The 17,934-nt window shown below is 39.6% G+C and overlaps 2 protein-coding genes across 2 annotated transcripts; one reads left to right on the plus strand and one right to left on the minus strand.

Annotated features, from left to right (window-relative positions):
• The first annotated feature begins 4,624 nt into the window (after nt 1-4,624).
• Nucleotides 4,625-9,640, plus strand: ankrd34ba (ankyrin repeat domain 34Ba). The gene is made up of 2 exons (XM_033989342.2): nt 4,625-4,833; nt 6,841-9,640. The coding sequence occupies exon 2, from the start codon at nt 6,857-6,859 to the stop codon at nt 8,447-8,449; it is 1,593 nt and encodes a 530-aa protein (XP_033845233.1). The 5' UTR covers nt 4,625-4,833; nt 6,841-6,856; the 3' UTR covers nt 8,450-9,640.
• marveld2a (MARVEL domain containing 2a) lies at nt 9,507-17,781 on the minus strand. Its single transcript, XM_033989344.2, has 16 exons — nt 16,634-17,781; nt 16,286-16,506; nt 15,765-15,800; nt 15,498-15,664; nt 15,181-15,352; nt 14,780-14,830; nt 14,560-14,674; nt 13,535-13,616; nt 13,216-13,281; nt 12,482-13,145; nt 12,222-12,389; nt 11,416-11,546; nt 10,226-10,405; nt 9,979-10,150; nt 9,683-9,724; nt 9,507-9,605 (listed from the first exon to the last, which is right to left on the minus strand). The coding sequence occupies exons 1-16, from the start codon at nt 17,553-17,555 to the stop codon at nt 9,507-9,509; spliced, it is 3,288 nt and encodes a 1,095-aa protein (XP_033845235.2). The 5' UTR covers nt 17,556-17,781.
• Between the last annotated feature and the right edge of the window lie 153 nt (nt 17,782-17,934).

Consider the following 17,934-nt stretch of genomic DNA (forward strand, 5'->3'; position numbering starts at 1 on the left):
GTATCGGTCCGTTGTGGTAAAGAAGGAGCTGAGCCGGAAGGCGAAGCTCTCGATTTACCGGTCAATCTACGTTCCTACCCTCACCTATGGTCATGAGCTTTGGGTAATGACCGAAAGGACAAGATCGCGGATACAAGCGGCTGAAATGGGCTTCCTCCGCAGAGTGGCCGGGCGCACCCTTAGGGATAGGGTGAGGAGCTCGGTCACACGGGAGGAGCTCGGAGTAGAGCCGCTGCTCCTACACGTTGAGAGGAACCAGCTGAGGTGGCTCGGGCATCTGCTCAGGATGCCTCCTGGACGCCTCCCTAGGGAGGTGTTCTGGGCATGTCCCACCGGGAGGAGGCCCCGGGGAAGACCCAGGACACGCTGGAGGGACTATGTCTCTCGGCTGGCCTGGGAACGCCTTGGGGTCCCACCGGAGGAGCTGGAGGACGTGTCCGGGGTGAGGGAAGTCTGGGAGTCCCTGCTTAGACTGCTGCCCCCGCGACCCGGCCCCGGATAAGCGGAAGAAAATGGATGGATGGATGGATGGAGTTGTTGGTTTTTTTTTTTCATTCGCACGTTTAACACACAAATCCTGCATGAGTTTGTCTCTCAAACAGAAAACACTCAACCTTGTGATGTCATGCGGTGATACAGGAAGTGCTCCACTGTGTTTTTAAAGTCAGACCTGAAATTTCCGATCTCTACTGAACTAAAGAAGGTGGCTGTTGATCTTGAAAGCTACCACTACATGACATCACAAGGTGGAGCAGAGCATTTTGAGCTTTGGATGTATAGACAGACCTATAATGCAGGATTACTCAACCGTGTATAAATGAAACAAATCATAACTCCAGGTGGACCTATGTTTTTGATGAGGAAACTCAAGAAGCTCAAATGAGTCAATTTCGCGTAATAGAGGACCTTAAAAGCTGTAAACGGTGACATAGGCCCTGGCTCTGCAAACTCTGCTCTTCTCCACTGCAGTCAGCCTCTATAGAAACATGCAGTTAAGTGATTCACATTTCAAACCTTTGAATAATGTATGTGCCATTTATAACTTGAGTAACCACATATAGGCTATGGCAACACTATTTTGTGAGGCTTTCACTAAAACTGCATTTTTAAGGTAAGAGGCAGGTATAACTGCTACAGATTTAACCTTTAACGGTCTGAATGGGTTTAGTTCAGATCATTGTTGATATTGTGTATTTGCTCATCCACTTGGTGGCGCTCTAAACTGCACTTGTTTAATAAACAAACCTTAAATATATTTATTAACTCCTTCTTTATCTAACTTATTTAACTTATTTAATTTAAGCGTCTCTATTTAAAATGTATTCGTTTATTTATTTATCAAACAAACGTTGATTTTATGCTGAGAAAGAGCGCCATCAAGTGGACGAAGACCCCCATATGAAGTTATTATGATACATCCATGATGAAGGTATGATTATGATTACAAAGATATGATTATGATTATAAAGTAAAGATAGAATTATGATTATAAAGATATGATTACTTCTCAGTTCTTAGTGTTCAGTTATCATGCTAGCTAGCTATGTGGCTATGTGGCTAATTGGCTATGCTAACGTATTTATGTGTGAAAAATATGGCCGTTTAAAGCTTACAAAATCTTCTCTATTAAAGAAGACATAGAGTATTGTGCTTTTACATAGAGTATTGTGCTGGTTAACTAATAAGAAACTGTAACACATGTAGATCAACATTTTACATTTACTACCCTCTAAACAGAGTCAAATAGACACAGGTCCAAATGAAAGAACATGTGTATGGCCTGGAGTTTTTTGTAGTAATTGCAAGTAATCACAGAACAATGTGTAGGGATAGAGAGTATGCAGAGCAATACAATATAATAATAAATAAAGCCGCAAGGAGCGATGATTGGCCGCACCTGCTCAGGGGATGTGTCACTATCTCGTCCTCAGTTTCTCTCTTCACATTACAGCCATTGCACATACAGTGTATGTACAGACAACTTCGTGCCATGTAACTTTGTATGTGCAAATGGGAGCAAATTTTGAGAAATTTCATCATTGTGGACAAATCTGAGAGCTTCTGTCATTTATACAGCTACCTCATCAAAAATATGGCATGCCCCCCTCCACATTGAATTTGATTTTAATCAGTAGGCGGCGCTAACACGTCAAATTAATTTTTTTCACATTAAGTAGCTTTAGGGCAGGAAGTTTACCTACTGATTCAAATTTCACATAAATCGGACTTTTATGTGCAAATGTGTAAAAATCCAAAATTTCAAAAATGTTTTTTGTGGTTTCGCAGCTCAGAGAACATAAGACTTGTGGCAAAAATGCTGATATAACTTTTGACACCTTATCCCTTGAGGTCATTTGTACCAAATTTGAGCCTGTTTGCCCCAACGCCATACTTCTGTGTCAGATTTCATGATTCTACAGGCTGTTGTTTTTGGCCTATGCAAACATATCTGAATCAATTGAAATAAACTAATAATGAGGGGACGCCTCAGAACACGGTTGAAAGATCATGAAAATTGATTTTGAATAATCCTTATCCAAAATCCTGCGTTTAGTGATGAGGTTTGAGACAAAAATGTATAATATTAAACTGACAATTTAAACCCTATTGGAATCTGTCCACAGCCTTTGTCTGACATGGTTAAAAATGTATTGTGTCTTTTACAACCCCCAATGTCCAGAGTGAATAGGGCTGTAGCTACATAGCCAAGCAAGACAATCCCTGTGAGATTAATGTCACATTAATCTCATACTCCCAGATGGAGAGCAAGGGGCAGTGTTTCCTATTGATTAGCCTATATTGTACTTCCAAATATCTGAGAGATGAATTAACAACAAAACATGCATGATGCCATTTGAAAACAAAACAAACAAAACAGTGGAATTAATAAATAACACTAACTGTGTACTACCTCAAAGTGATCCCTATAATAAACCCATGAACCCATCTTTTAAACTTGTCTTTCAACCATTTTTAGCTAATGAGCTTCGGCCATTGTTGGTTTGCAGTCAGATGTATGGGGTCAGCCCAGCCCAGTGGTTCTTAACCTGGGTTCGATTGAACCCTAGGGGTTCAGTGAGTCAGTCTCAGAGGTTCGGTCAAGGTCAAGACACGCACCAGACTCATATGATTCGCGGACTGCGAGCGTCTCCAGACGTTGGCCCAATTCAACAAATTCACCCTTTGATGTGTCTATCGAAGTATCGAAGTACCCGACTTAAACGAGCCGTTTGAACGGAATAAAGACATAAAACGACATAAAAACGAAGAAAAGGAACAGACTTTACTGTGAAAATGACATGAGAGTGGCCAAGGTGAAGCCACGCGTTTCTGACCTGGTCTCTCAAAGACAACAGCAGAAGTCGCACTGATTTGCAGTAAATATTCATTATTATTGTAGCGAGATGGAAATTAGGTGATGGGTGTGTGTTAAAATGTTAAAATAATAAATAGCATAAATACAATAAGTTAATTATTGAAATATATAAGCTTAAAAATTAAAATCATTTCAGTGTGGTAGTATTAAAAAGGTCACCTCTTTGTGAAAAGGTATGTATGTAATTTGTTGTGAGTTCACGCACTGTATTGGTTTTATTCTTTGAACACAGTGATGTTAATGCACGGTTCATTTTGTTCATTTTGTACACCAGTAAAACATACATATGTCTTGAATTAAAAAAATAAAATAAATATTATATATATATATATATATATATATATATATATATATATATATATATATATATATATATATATATATATATATATATATATATATATATATATATATATATATATATATATATATATATATATATATATATATATATATATTTCAAAAAACAAGCGTTCGGTGAATGTGCATATGAAACTGGTGGGGTTCAGTTCCTCCAACAACCACCACCGGCCTAGCCTAACATTTTCACAATTGAGTACCCATTTATTAGGCTACTTTTTACACTTAGAAATGCGCTATCAAGTGCTGTTTGTTGAACACAGCGGGGTGTACCTAAAGAGTAACTTTATTTTGGTACGCAATAATGTGAAAAATATGAACAAGTACTGACCTCTAGTGGTGATGGGACAAATAACCAATTGTACTCAGTTACTATGGCTACATCTAGCCTAATTAAAGTCCATTATAGCATATTATAGAAAATACATCAAGAGATCAGATTCCAGCCTTTCAAATCACTACGACAATCCACCATATTTTTGATGACATTTAGTGTCATTCTGTCAATTTACTTAGTGTTTAGAACAATGCAATTATAATTTGATTTAAATCATGAAAAGATATTAGCTCGAAAAAGATCTAGGTTGACACAGATAGGCCTAATACTTCAACACCTCCACAATGAACAATTTCCTTTGTACAATTACAACATGTGCAGCAGCTCTGCCTCCTTCATGGTTGTCATGGAGATGTCATTGACAAGCAAGATAATGTACTTCTGTATCTTTTTATTGTATTTATTTATATTTCCACACTCACATCTTCTTTTGAAAACCAGCATTAGATGCAAAGAAATAACAAATATTTTGCCATAAAGCGTTTCCTTGCAGGTTCCGTGCTTTCAGCCTGTCCTGTCCTTCCTCTCTCTAACTCTCTAGAGCACTCAAGCTTTGGTTGCTACTGCAGAGAGATGGATTAACCATTTCTTGGAACTGCCCACCATCATCACCAGCACTCGCCTGTCACTCTGCCTTTGATTTCACACTTAGTTCGAGAAGAAAACAGGCTGGAGAGGAGTTTCTGTCAACCTCACGTACACTGAGTCAATGCCCTACCACCAAGAGCAGATGTCTACAAGAGAGGACTGACTGCTTAATGTAAGTACTACATCTACAATTAATCATAAGTCACATTTCAGTCATAAGTATGTTGTTTATATAAGAACCCTACATGCCTCGGTAATAATTGTTCTGTATACAGTCTTTTTTAAATGTGTTCACGTGAAGGACGATACTCCCTTGTGTGGATATAGGATGGGACATATTACAAAACACACGTACATTCAGCAGTCGTGAGCTCATAGATAATGAGGAGTGTTGTTGGGCTGTCGAGGTGAAGTGGATTTATTCAGGCTGCATAATGGGTTGCCGACTGCAGGGATTGGAAACAGGCTGCGACAGGGGCTAAAGCTACAGAAGTGTCATCCGCGCTCCACTATAAGGGACATACTGTATTACAACACTGTTTTTGTGTGTTTGACTCAGATTAATAAGTCAGGAGATGGTGAAATGAGTTGAACACATTATATAGACATGACATAACAGCAGCTTCATAGTGGATTTATTGCACTAGTTGCACTAGGGCAAACTAAGGATTAAACAATAAAAATCTGAACTTAATTTAAGATTTATACTGCATTTTTTAATTTAAAATCAAATGTTCCTGTGATCTGAATAACTGCAGGTGGTGTTTCAGCTGCACAACCAGACCAAGCAATGATGTCAATAGTGACGGAAGCAACAGAATGAATGAAGAGAAAAACACTTACACTATATCTGCCAGCTTCAAGAGATGCAAAAATAAGTTGACTGACCAAAAACATGGTCTCTTTTGTCTCAGCATTCCTACCCCATTTATGAAATGGTTACTCTAGATTTGAAACTACTGCATAAAACAAATATCTCATTAAATCTGTCTTCAATTGTCTACAATATGTGTAATCTATAGGCTATTGATTTGAACATCACATCTGATCTGTGTGTCATTCAAAACAGGAGTGTTATACAACACAATCCATTGGACTTTTCATTAGCTAGTTTGCATCAAAAGATGCAGTGTACAACAGCACATATTATCAAAAAGTCTAAGACTAAAATTGAATTAACGTTTAAGGTCAAAATTAACAATGAACGTGAAAATACCAATAGACCCTACGCACTTGCTGCATACCAAAAGTGTGTTATATTGCAAAATTAAAGGATAAAAAAACATTTGGGACAATCAAGAACTCTGGATATTATCATGGTTATTCATGAATCAATTTGTCTTTTGTGGTTTCTAATATGTGCTGTTTTTTTGTCTTCCATGTACATGACTCATGCCGAAAATGTGTCTGAGACATTCATAACTGCCACATTTGCTGGTCCATTTGAGTGAACCAAGGACAAACAATACAAAAGGCAACAGAAAGCAGCAGCCGCTGATGAAGCTGCAAAGCAGCAAATAAACAACCACATGCAAACCACAAATAGTGAAGGACTATTGGCGTCTACAATGTCTTACATCAAATTACTTTTTTTCCCAAAAAATATCAGATAATTTAGGAAGCCACAATTATGAACCCTCTTTTTGACAATTTGCATTTTTTTTTAAATCCAGCCTGCAAGTTAGTATGTTTTAGATGTGTGTGTGCAAAGACTACTTAATATGAATTTTTACAACATATTCACATGCAATATTCACTTAGAGAACACCACCATACTTTGGCTTTATTCAAGATGAAAGTTTTGAATATCAGACCATGTTTGCCCAAAAATTCTTTTGTTAGAGGGCTGAGGATGAAAGCTGATTATTTAAAACACCACAACAACTCAAAGCTAACCAAATCAACAGTACTGGGGCTTCAAGATAATGTACCGTTTGGAATGGCCGGACCTGAATCGAAAACTCATATTCAAATATTGCTCTTACATCAAAAGACTGGGAGTTGATATCATATGAATAGTATCAATGTAAGGATTTGTACACTTATGCAAGCCATTTAGATTATTATTTTTTATTTACAAACAAATCAGTTGCAGACTATTGTGTATCTACTGTACATCAAATCCAACATGAGCAAGAATTGATGGGTTTTTGTTTTTGCAAACATTTATCCCCTTCAGATCTCAGAGTAGAGTGATGGACGGAGCAGCTGCTGTTACTGATGCCCCTCTGGACACTGCTAACCCTCTGCTCAGAGCGGTGTTTCTGCGCCGTTTGCGTCTCACTCGGCTGCTTTTGGATGGAGGGGCATATGTGAACGAGAGCGACAGCAGGGGCCACACCCCCCTCATGGTGGCCTGCAGAACGCCGCACTCTGATGGCCAGAGTGCTAGCAGGGTCAAACTGGTGCAGTTCTTGCTGGAGAGAGGAGCAGACCCAAACATCCAGGACAAGACGGGCTGCTCTGCTCTGATGCATGCCTGCAGGGAGCTGGCTGGGGCTGAAGTTGTGTCCCTGCTGCTGTCCAGTGGAGCAGACATCAGCCTAGAGGACCAAACAGGGACCTCTGCATTGGTTTATGCCGTCACTGCTGGAGACTGGAAAGTGGTCAGGCTATTGCTGGACACCTGCAAGGCCAGTGGAAAAGAGGTCATTATTATAACAGCAGATAAATTGCCATGCGGTACATTACAAGCAAAACAGTACCTCAGCATGCCACCAATCAGCCCTACAGACAAAACGTCATTGACTGCTCCTCCTACATCTCCCTCTGAAGTCCAGCTGATAACCTCTCCTCAGATTAGCCCCACGACCTCTGCACTGACACCGCCCGTTTTCTCCTTCAAAGAGACCACAGACAGTGGAATCAGTCGGGTCAGCTCACACCCCTGCTCTCCATCACGACTTCGAGCTGTGGGTCAAACTGCCATCAATGGACTTCAACAGCCACTGCTCAGGCTGAACTCAGAGCCATGGTTGAAAATCCCTGCTTCTATTCTAAACCAACAGCTGCATGCTAACATTGAACAAGCTCCAGACTACAATAAAATACAAAGAAAACATGTTACTAGTGAGGACAAAAATTCAGCTACAGAAAGTTTGAAGATGTTTGAAGACAGCCTATCAAGGGAGAGAAAAGCAGGTGTTAAACATTTAGGTCACAAGATTTCCCTTCCTGGTCTTCTCTCTCCTCACTCAGCCTCTCACCCTAACTTGCATTCTGAAAACTTAGGAGATTCAACAATGACCACGTCTGCTTCCTTTCCCAACAGAAGAACACTAGGCACTTCATTTAACAATACGTCCTCTTCAAGTTTATATACCATTATTCAAAAGCGTAAATTAGGGTCAGACATCTACAACTCTGACCCACAGATAGCCATGAATACGAAGAATATTCCTGAGGAGCCAGAGGAAGGTGCGAGTCAGACACTTGAGGGGAACAAGCCTGTGCCAATACGCTGCTCCAGCACACTGGGGGCGAGGGAACCCCCACCCACACAAAGCCTGAACCGAAGAGTGCTGTCCCGGTACGAGCGCAGAGGATCAGGAACTTTCCTCCAGGATCCCCATTCACAAAGCAGCAGGCCAAACATGCTGCCACCATTGAACAGCTTAAAAACTCCTGTGCTCAGAGTCTACAGCCTGAGCTCCAGCAGCGGAGCTGAGAAAGAGTGTAATCAGAGAACTTTTATTCCCTCTGCTCCTCCTGGGGCCCCAAAGGAGCTGAGCAGGCGCATGCTGCTAAGGAGGCACTCGATGCAAACTGAATACAAAACCACTGTATAAAATGTCAAGCAAGATTCACGAAAAGGAGATGATTAAAGGGAATCTGTCTTAGAAATAATTTCTAAACTAAAGTCTAACTGATATATATTAGGTCTGTATCACGCAGACGCTTTATCTGAAAATGTTTTAATTATTTAAATAATTTTACTTTTACACATAATCAGACCCTCCATAATGGAGACCCTTTGGTCCCCAATATTGTGAAACATATGTTCTCTTGTTTTAGGCAAAATATCAATGAAAATGTTTATGAGCCAGTAACATCACTGTGAGCGCTTTGTTAAAATGTGAAACTGTCAGTGAAGCTATAGTCTTATTTTTCAAAGACTACTGAATGTAAAGCTCTATAGATATTTCATTTAGCATCAGTAGATGGCAGTATTGAAACATGCTTTGCCTACTCCTCCTGTCCATCAAACCACCACTTTCCAATCCCTCTCTGAGGATGTGAGAATACAGCGTTCTGGTCAAATCTTCAAGTTACAAACTGGAGAAGAATAAAATATAATTATATGAATTTATTTTTAAAAATCCAAACCACTGTACAAGTCACAATGTAATTAATATACATAGTCTTCAAGACCATCAGTTTACATATAAAAACAACATGTAATTTAAAAAAATTCAGGAAGTAAAATTCATTGTTAATTCTTCTCAAAATATTAACAAGTAATAAAAACTGAATCAATGTAATTTATAAAAGGGCTCAATTTCTCTTTTCAAAAATCCTGTACAAAAATAAACAGACACGCTCTCCATTATTCTACATTTTACATATTCCAGTATCAAAACTGAGGTAAAATAAATACAAGAGTAGACACAAAGATGAGACTGATTCTATGTACATCAGAAAAACAGAGAGTGTCTATTTGTTTAAAACGTACAGCATTTCACAAACTCAGAACGTCCAGTTCACGCAGACTACTTGCAAACTGAGCAACCCAAGGCTCCGTAATGATCAGCCTGTTGGCATCTGCAAACTTTATCACTGTGCCATATGGGAAATTGTCTGCTGTGCCTGCACCTGCTCATCTAGGACGGATGTGCTGCTTATACCTCAGCCACTGCGGTCATAGTCGCTCACCATCTTCTTGATGTGATTCAGTTTGGCCTTCAAGTATTTGCACCTGCGCTTCTTCGTCTGATAATTGGCTGTCTGTAAAGACATCATAATAAAGTTTATGACAAATTAATAACATAAAGCAGTAGGTTTTGTTTTTAATAATACAATACCTTTTTCAAATCCCTTATCCTTTTGTACTCGTCCAAAGCATCCTTTAGAGAAAAAATACATTTACATTTTTACTTTCGAGCTTGTTTGCATTAACTACCATAGTTCAGTAGCAAGCAGCTGAAGAGGCTTTGTTAACAAACTCAGGCCACAGATACTTTCACTTGTTTTCCATACATGTATTTTTTGAGTTTAGTGAAAGACCATGGTTAAGCAAACATAGTTTAAAAATTGTTGAATATTGTATAATATAGCTCTTAAATCTTTATAATCTCTGAATGGTGTGTAAAATTCTTACCAAGTATTGTGGGCTACCCTCCTCCAGCTCATCCAACTCTCGGTCCACATCAGACAGGTTCTTGTTGATATTGTCCAGTTCAGCCTGCAAATCCTTGTACTCCAGATGATCCCGGTCAAACTCTCGCTTGTAGTCACTTCGCTCCTGATCATTTCGAATTGGAGGAAATTCGCTGGAACAAAAATGACAAAAACAGTTATTGTCACTGTTTAGTAGAGGCATTTGTTTAAACGGTAAAGGGGCATACCTGCTAAAGTCATCGTCCTCAAGCTCGTCCCCTGAAGAACCATAGTCCGTGTCGTAGCCATCGATGCGACGTGGACGACCTGCTCTTTTCTTTTTAGGACGTCCAACAGAGCTCTCCGCCTCCGAGTTGCTGCTGTAGGGAACACCAGCATTAAGAGGAATGGCTTCCTCCATTGCAGGTCTGTAACAAAAAAATACAATTTATAACTAATGTGTAATTGCAAACCAATACAATAATGTAACATATTAAGTGAACATATCATCTCAGATAGTTTTCATGTTGTCTTTTTGAGATGTTTTGAACATTTGAACCACTAACAACAATCATCATTGCACCTTTTCAATTGAAAGCTTTCAATGACACTGTTCTGCTAGGGGTTGTTACCATGGCAATACACTACAGATAAAGGAAACATAATTAATCAACCAAACAAGTAAGTAACTTTATGTATCTTTTGGGTTTTCGTTTAAGCACATTGAGTAGGTTTAGATGGTTTGAAAGCAAAGAAAAAACAAGACATGAACAAAGCTAGCTAGTTTCTGACAAAATTGTTGTTTAACAGCTCAAATCAAAGCATTGCTTTGTCAGATTAAAACTCTGATTAAAGTCTAATGTGAGTAAAAGGGCATCAGACAGAGCAGTGCCTCATGTTATCCTTCCCTCCCTCCCTCCTCAAGGAATGTTGATGACATCACTTGAAAGGTATCAATACAACATTCCAGTGATGCACTTTAAATGTTTTCAGGGACAATTAATAGATTAAAAAGGTACCAATGTGTTTGTAAGAAACTAGCCAAATAGTTTATATTTTGTAAGGGTGGGTGATATTAACAAAAATTTGTATTTCAGTACTTTTTACATACAATATTCAGATGATAATTTAACAGTGCACCAGGAATTCGCTAAAATTTGTATATGGTTTTACACTTTTTTTTATAGATCACCCACCTCTATTTGGTACTATAACTTATCTTATGTTTGATTGCATTAATTATTGTTGTAACAAAATTAACTAACCACAAACAGGTATTCAAAATTGCATAGTGTTAAATTTGTGTTAACATAGTCAATTATTACTTTTAAGTAAATTTTAAATCTAGTGCACATATTTCAGCCTCTAGTTTTGTTTTTTTAATACATGTTCATATAAGTTCATATAAGTGCACATACATATACAGTGACAGACTCACTGTGGGGTGTAGTTGTATGGGGGTTTGTCATAGTTGGAGCTTTCATCATCTAGGTGACTCCTGGAGCTCCGCAGCTTCTCAGGATAATCAGAAATAGGAAGTTCCGTTGGATTTGCTGACACATTGTTGACCTGTAAAATAGAGATTGAGCATTTTTTTTACTAGCGAAATTGTATGTTCTCAAGAACTTCCTCTTGAGAACATACAATTTTTTTCCTTTCTGGAATGGGAAGCCTGCATGGACTTGTTCTGAGAGTATGTGACACGAGTACTGCCACACCTGTAGCACACACTTGAAAACTAGACTAGAGAGAATAATAACAACAGGCTGTTGAACAGTGTGCCTCAGCAGTTTGAGCTAAGTTCTCACAATCATGGCAAAAAGCACCCCCAGTATCAGGTTGCATGCAGGTGTTTAGTGTCATTAACTGGCATTATAGGGGACCACCAATCCAACCTGTTTTACATCTCCATAGAAGATAAATTAACCAAATATTAACTATCCCAACTTCTAAACATTTGATATGGCTATAAATTAGAATAAATAACAAAATGTTAGAGAATGGCTCCTAGGTAGATGGTTTCAACTTTTCAAGGACTATCACAGACTTGTTGCAGTTCCAGCATAAGCTGTAGTTTTCTATTACCGTTTGCTTCAATAGAACAAACAAAAGAACATACTATAAAAACTATAGACTATGTAGATGCCGCACCTAGAAAGAAGATTTTTACTTTGCACTTCCCCCAATGATAAACAGGTGACTGCTGCCAAACCGGTTGTGTGACTTTTCAAAGCACAAACTCACCCATGCTTCTACATCCTGAGGAGGCTCCATCTCATCTATAACCTTCACTCGCTTCCACAAAATGTTGCTCTTCCCAAATTCCTGGATTTTTTGTCGAGTCTTCAGGGCAAAGACAAGGATGATGATCAAAGCTACTGCAATAAGGAAGCCAAAAACGATGGCAATGGCCTAAAAAGATTGGATAAAGTTACTGACCCATTTTCGGTTTACTGCTACATTAACAATAAAAAAAAACATCAAAAGTTCAATGTTTGCATTACCTCCTGTGGTTCCACAACACAGTAATGGTAGAGGTACTGGTTCACCATCACTCCAGATACCTGTGGCTGTTGATACTGAGCACATAATCCTGCAATTTGGCTTCCATATGCTGAACTGTAGGACTGGGACATGGGGTTCACTGCTACTAGATAGACTATAGTAGCCACTAGCATTAACAAGGCAAAGAAGGCACTGATGATGACCACAGCCAGGTAGAAGCGCCTGCTCTCCGACAAACTCTGGTGGGACACAATGATGATGAAGATGACCAGGCAGTAGATGAAGACAATTGCTGCCATGGCAATGATGAACCCTTTGCCACTCCTTGGATCGTTGTAGTTTCCTCCAAGACTCCCATAGCCGTAGTTGGTGCCAGGACCATACACTCCTCCACCACCAAAACCTCCATATCCCCCTCCATATCCCCCTCCATATGAGCTTCCTCCGTAACCTCCTCCATAACTGCCATAACCTCCAAAACCACTTAAGGCTCCCTGGCTGTCATGAGCAAGTGTGGAGGCAACACAAGCAAAAGCGCCTACACACAAGACAACACAGAGGATAGCCATAATTTTGATGATCCCAGGAGGAGATGTCCAGCGGTAAAAATGCTGAAACTCATCATCTGGGTAGTATGAGTAGGCAGGCTGAGGGGGGCCAGCACTGAGAGAAGGAAAACAATGAGTCAGGTGAGTGTGTATTAAACCATAATGAAAGAAAAAGAAATACTCACTATCCATTGTCAGACTCGTAGGGTGGTGGACTCCCATTTGGCCTGGATGACATTGTGGCAAGATGGCTGAGGATCAGTGGAAAATGTGGATAGTAAGAATGAGTTACAACTTAAGGTACATAATGTGTTGACCTAATGCATGTTTTAAATAAAATACCCAGGGAATGTAGACAAATATTTTAAAAACAAGAATCAGAGAAAACAAACAATTGACAAGACAGGGGCTCAAAGCATTTCACCTTAGAACAAAATTAAAGACCGAAGTAAAGTTAGAAATAAATATTGTACCCAGTAGATTTGATTCTCCAAATGGACCTACTTGTTTCTTAGAGTGCGCTGGGAGTTGTTCGTTCTGTAATGTCTTGACTGAAACTGCAGCTCATAAACAGAGCGGGACACGCCTTGATGAGCTCGACTTTCAGCCAGGTGAGCCCCGCCCCCCGCACAGGTGTCACGTTACGAAACAAACTGTAAGTGGCCAATGATGCAGCGAGTGGGCAGAGTTTTGGCTCTGTGAAACTGAACTGTCCTCAAGACTGCTTGTAAAAAGTTTCGGTTAAAGGAACTGTACGTAAATTTTGTATTTTAAATCTCATAAACCTGACACACACACACACACCCCCCCACCCACACACACACACACACACACCCACACACGTATGTATAGAGTATACTATGTAAAAAACAACAAATATTTCAGTGCAAAAGTAAATATATTTAGAAAACAGAAATCATCAAAACACTTAAAATATGAAATTATGGACACTTCACAAGTACAAAGACAATGAACATAAAAAGAATATTGGTCATTTACAGGTCCACAGTTGATAACATTTGTAAAATTCAATTCAAGGGAAAAGTAGTGTAAAATAACATAACGACTCAGTAAGTTATGTTTAATGAAATGGTGGAGCCATAGTGGAAATCTATGCAAAAAGTTAAGTTAATACACAGATAATAATACTACAGTACAAGGTTTTGTTAATGTTACTAACAGATTAAAGCAGTTATCACAGCAGTTTGAAACTCAGCTCATTAAAGATCAGTCAAGGAATGTTAAATAGATACGAACTCTCGTAAAATATTTGGTATATGTTGCATCCAATAAAACATGACATAAGTGGTTATCCTCTTGTGCAAATACAGTCACAGTATCAAGCATAGCATAGTAGTTTTTTTTTTTTTTCAATAACTGAGAGTGCATATTAAGACCATCTTAAGTATAAAATATATCAAACTATATATTTACAAACACGCACAAACCGTAGTGTCAAACAGTTCTCTCAAGATTCAAAGTGTCATGTTCATGTTCACTGTGTCAGAACCAGGAGCTGTAATTTTAACTGTAGCCGTCGTTCCACTCCATGACTTTGTCGTACTCATGGATCTTCTGTTTGATATGAGCCAGTTTGTTCTTCAGGTACTCACAGCGCTCCTTCTTTTCAGTGAAGGTTGGGTCCTGTAAATTTATAGAAAATGTAGAAATTTAACTTAATTTAACACTGCCATTACACCAATGGTTTAAGTAATCACCATAATAATAAAAAATAAATAATTGGCTCACATTTTTCTTTCTCTGATATTCTTGAAGGATCCTGTTTATTCGATCCACTTCCTGAAAAAAAGAAATGCTTTCAGGCCAAAAGTCACACTTAAGGCTTGCCACAGAGAATATGATTAAGTGGTAAATCTTTTGATTTAGTGTAGTTCGGAGTAAGTACACATTCTACAAAAAGAATGAAGCATGAAACATGCTCTGAATATGGTGTAAATAAAGCTACATTTGACAGAATAAAGAGAAAAGACAACTGACAGTGAGAGAAACTCAGCTTGGAACAGGAAGCACTAAGAGAGCAAAGTGATACTGAACACATAACACTTCCTCACCGCTCACCTGTTTATTGGTCAAGAGTCTAAAACATTGGAAAAAAACAGAACCTATCTAAAGGTGTAAAAAGGATGTACCATCTGGCTGGTGGGATGTTGTGGCAGAGTGCGCATCATTGCATCCATCTCATCAAACTTTTTAAGTGTGACCTGGACATCTAGGTGCAGTTCTTTGTACTCGGCATACTGGTCGTTGAAAACAGCCCTGTATTGGTCCCGTTCTTCATCTGTTCGGATTGCTGGATATTTGCTGTAATTTGCAAAACAAGAAGTTATAATATTTGTGGGTTTCAGCTTCCTGTTATAGGAAATATTCAAAAGATACTGTTTTAAAATGTAACACATATTTGCATAAATAATCCTTTTATTATATTGTATAGCCAAAAAATACTTACGCAATGTAATCTGGCACAATAACAGGCTTTGGGATATATCCAGATGGTATGGCTCCCTGTAAAACCTTTTTAGGGGCTGCTTTAGGACTGGTTTGTATAGGAACAACTGAAGAACCGTGGACTTGCTCGGGAAGTTTGTGCACAGTAGTTGTTTCAGGTGCAAGCTGCTGAAAAACAGCCATATGGAATTGTACATCTCCTCTTGCACACAGAAATGTTTTCTCTGTTTATGAATGTTTAGGTGTGAAGGGATGGAGGAAAGCTTACCAGTGCCTGGGATCCTCGCATGGGTGCAGTCTGCATCTGTAATTAGAAAAATAACAGACGTCTATTTGCCATAAATTAGGCTCAAATATTTTATAAATACAATAGACAATTTAAATGTATCAGTTAATGTGACAAACTAGTACAATGTTCTGAACTGGACACCATGCAAATTATGTGGGAGGACTAGGCTCACAAATTAGGTCATGCTACAATAACGCCACTGAACATGTTTCTGTCAAATGTCTATGTAATCCCTCAGTCATCCAGGTATGATCCATGGTAAAAGAAAAATCCAAATCTATCAACAGGACAAACAGTTGTAGGAGTGAAGACATTTTGCTGCTCATCCAAACTGTTTCTTCAGTTCTGGTCAGATTACTGGTGGACACTGTCTTATATCTATCTGAAGGGAGGAGCTAATTACACTGAAACTAACACACCTATTGTTTACAGTTTCTGTTTAAGTAGCGATGGACAGATTTGAACTTTTCTTTTACTTTCTGCCAAATGAGAAAACTCACCTCCTGCCCATAGCGCTCCCTATACCGGCGAGCTGCTTCATGTCTCCAGAGCTTAAGACACACTATGGCTCCAATCAGATACACCACCATAGTGACAAAAAGGAAAATGATGGCTGCAGTCTGTCCAGCCTCTGTCCGGCAAAAAGCACCATTAATGCCATTGTTGAAGACTGGATAGGAGCAGAGCCCACCTCGTGTTGTGTCTCGGACGTAAACAATACCTTTCAAAACAGAGTACTATTAAAATATAAATTTGAATATTAATTGAATTTTTATACTCAAAGCACAACATTCTTTATATAGCACATATACTGAAATTATATTCAACTGTTAAAGTGTAAAGTGTACCTGCCGCCAAGTAGAGAACAGCCAGAGCCAAGTTTATAGTGAACTCTGTCAGAGGCCACCAGTTGGAGTCCAGGAGGATGGTGCGGTAGTACATAGTCATCCCGAGCACTAGCATAATTACAGTGACCAGCCAGGCCAGTCCCGCCACCACCAACACAAATGGTGTTTTAGGACCAGAATAGTAATCCCCACCTGTGCCTGCCCCATATGCCCCATATGCCCCCCCTGGGGATGAGTATCCAAACATATTAAACCACTCATTGTCTTTATGGATGTAGGCACACACACAGGCAAACACTGCAGCCCCAAGCAGAAGCTCCAGACAGCCCAGAATCCTCAACAACCCAGCCCAGGATTTCATGTAGGCGTAGCGCTGATGATACTGCTCCACTCGCTCGCTGTAGCTTAAGGCTGTGTGGTAAGTGCGTCCCGAAACAGAATGATGAGTGTCCAAGAGCTCCTTGTGGGAGTTGTAGCTGCCACCTGAGCCTCCATAAGGATCACGATAGGACCCTGGGACAGGAGAGGGTGGGGGAGAGCAGGGCACCCCCTCTGTGGTGCTGTTGTTGTTGTTGTATGAGGAGCCCGGCATGGACCAAGGCTTCTCACTGCTGCGATTACTTGCTCTGAAGAAGTTTTTCCAGGAGTCAGGAATAAAGCGATGCACTGGTTTTATGTCTATTGCAGGGTCAATGTCTGTGTCAGCATTATCCTCACTACCACTGGGGTCAAACTCTGGGCCCACGGGGGGCTGGTCTGGTAAAGGAGGTGGTGGAAGAGGATCTGCACTTCGAGCCAGACTGGAAATGTGTTCTCTCATTGGCTGAGCATCTCGAGGTAATGAGTCTTGGGGGACCTGATCATAGTACGGCGCCTGGCGGGCTCGCTCAGTGCGTCCGGGATTACCTCCTCCATAGGACATGGGGAAACTTGTGGACCCTAAGAAGAAGCCAAACTCATCAATAAAACGCTACTTACACAAATATCCTACATTTGGATCAGTTAGAATATAATTAAAAACACCATTAAATCACCTTAAGAAAGCCAGTGATGAGAAAATGCTTTATCAAACATGAAACAACACTTCACCAATGTCTTCATTGCACTCCAAAGAAAAGCCCTCAACCACAGCCTGCATGAGCAGCACCCTACCATGGCAAGTCCCAGAATGTATTTTTGTGCTTCAAGCTGATAAAAATGAATAGGCTAAAAACCACGTGCTTTTTACTTACCAACAAAAGCTGAAGGCAGTACAAAAATACACTCTTGGCTGTCAGGACGATTTTTACTATGCCAGTCTT

Source organism: Periophthalmus magnuspinnatus, chromosome 23, assembly GCF_009829125.3.
Source record: "Periophthalmus magnuspinnatus isolate fPerMag1 chromosome 23, fPerMag1.2.pri, whole genome shotgun sequence".
NCBI classification, from domain to species: Eukaryota; Metazoa; Chordata; class Actinopteri; order Gobiiformes; family Gobiidae; genus Periophthalmus; species Periophthalmus magnuspinnatus.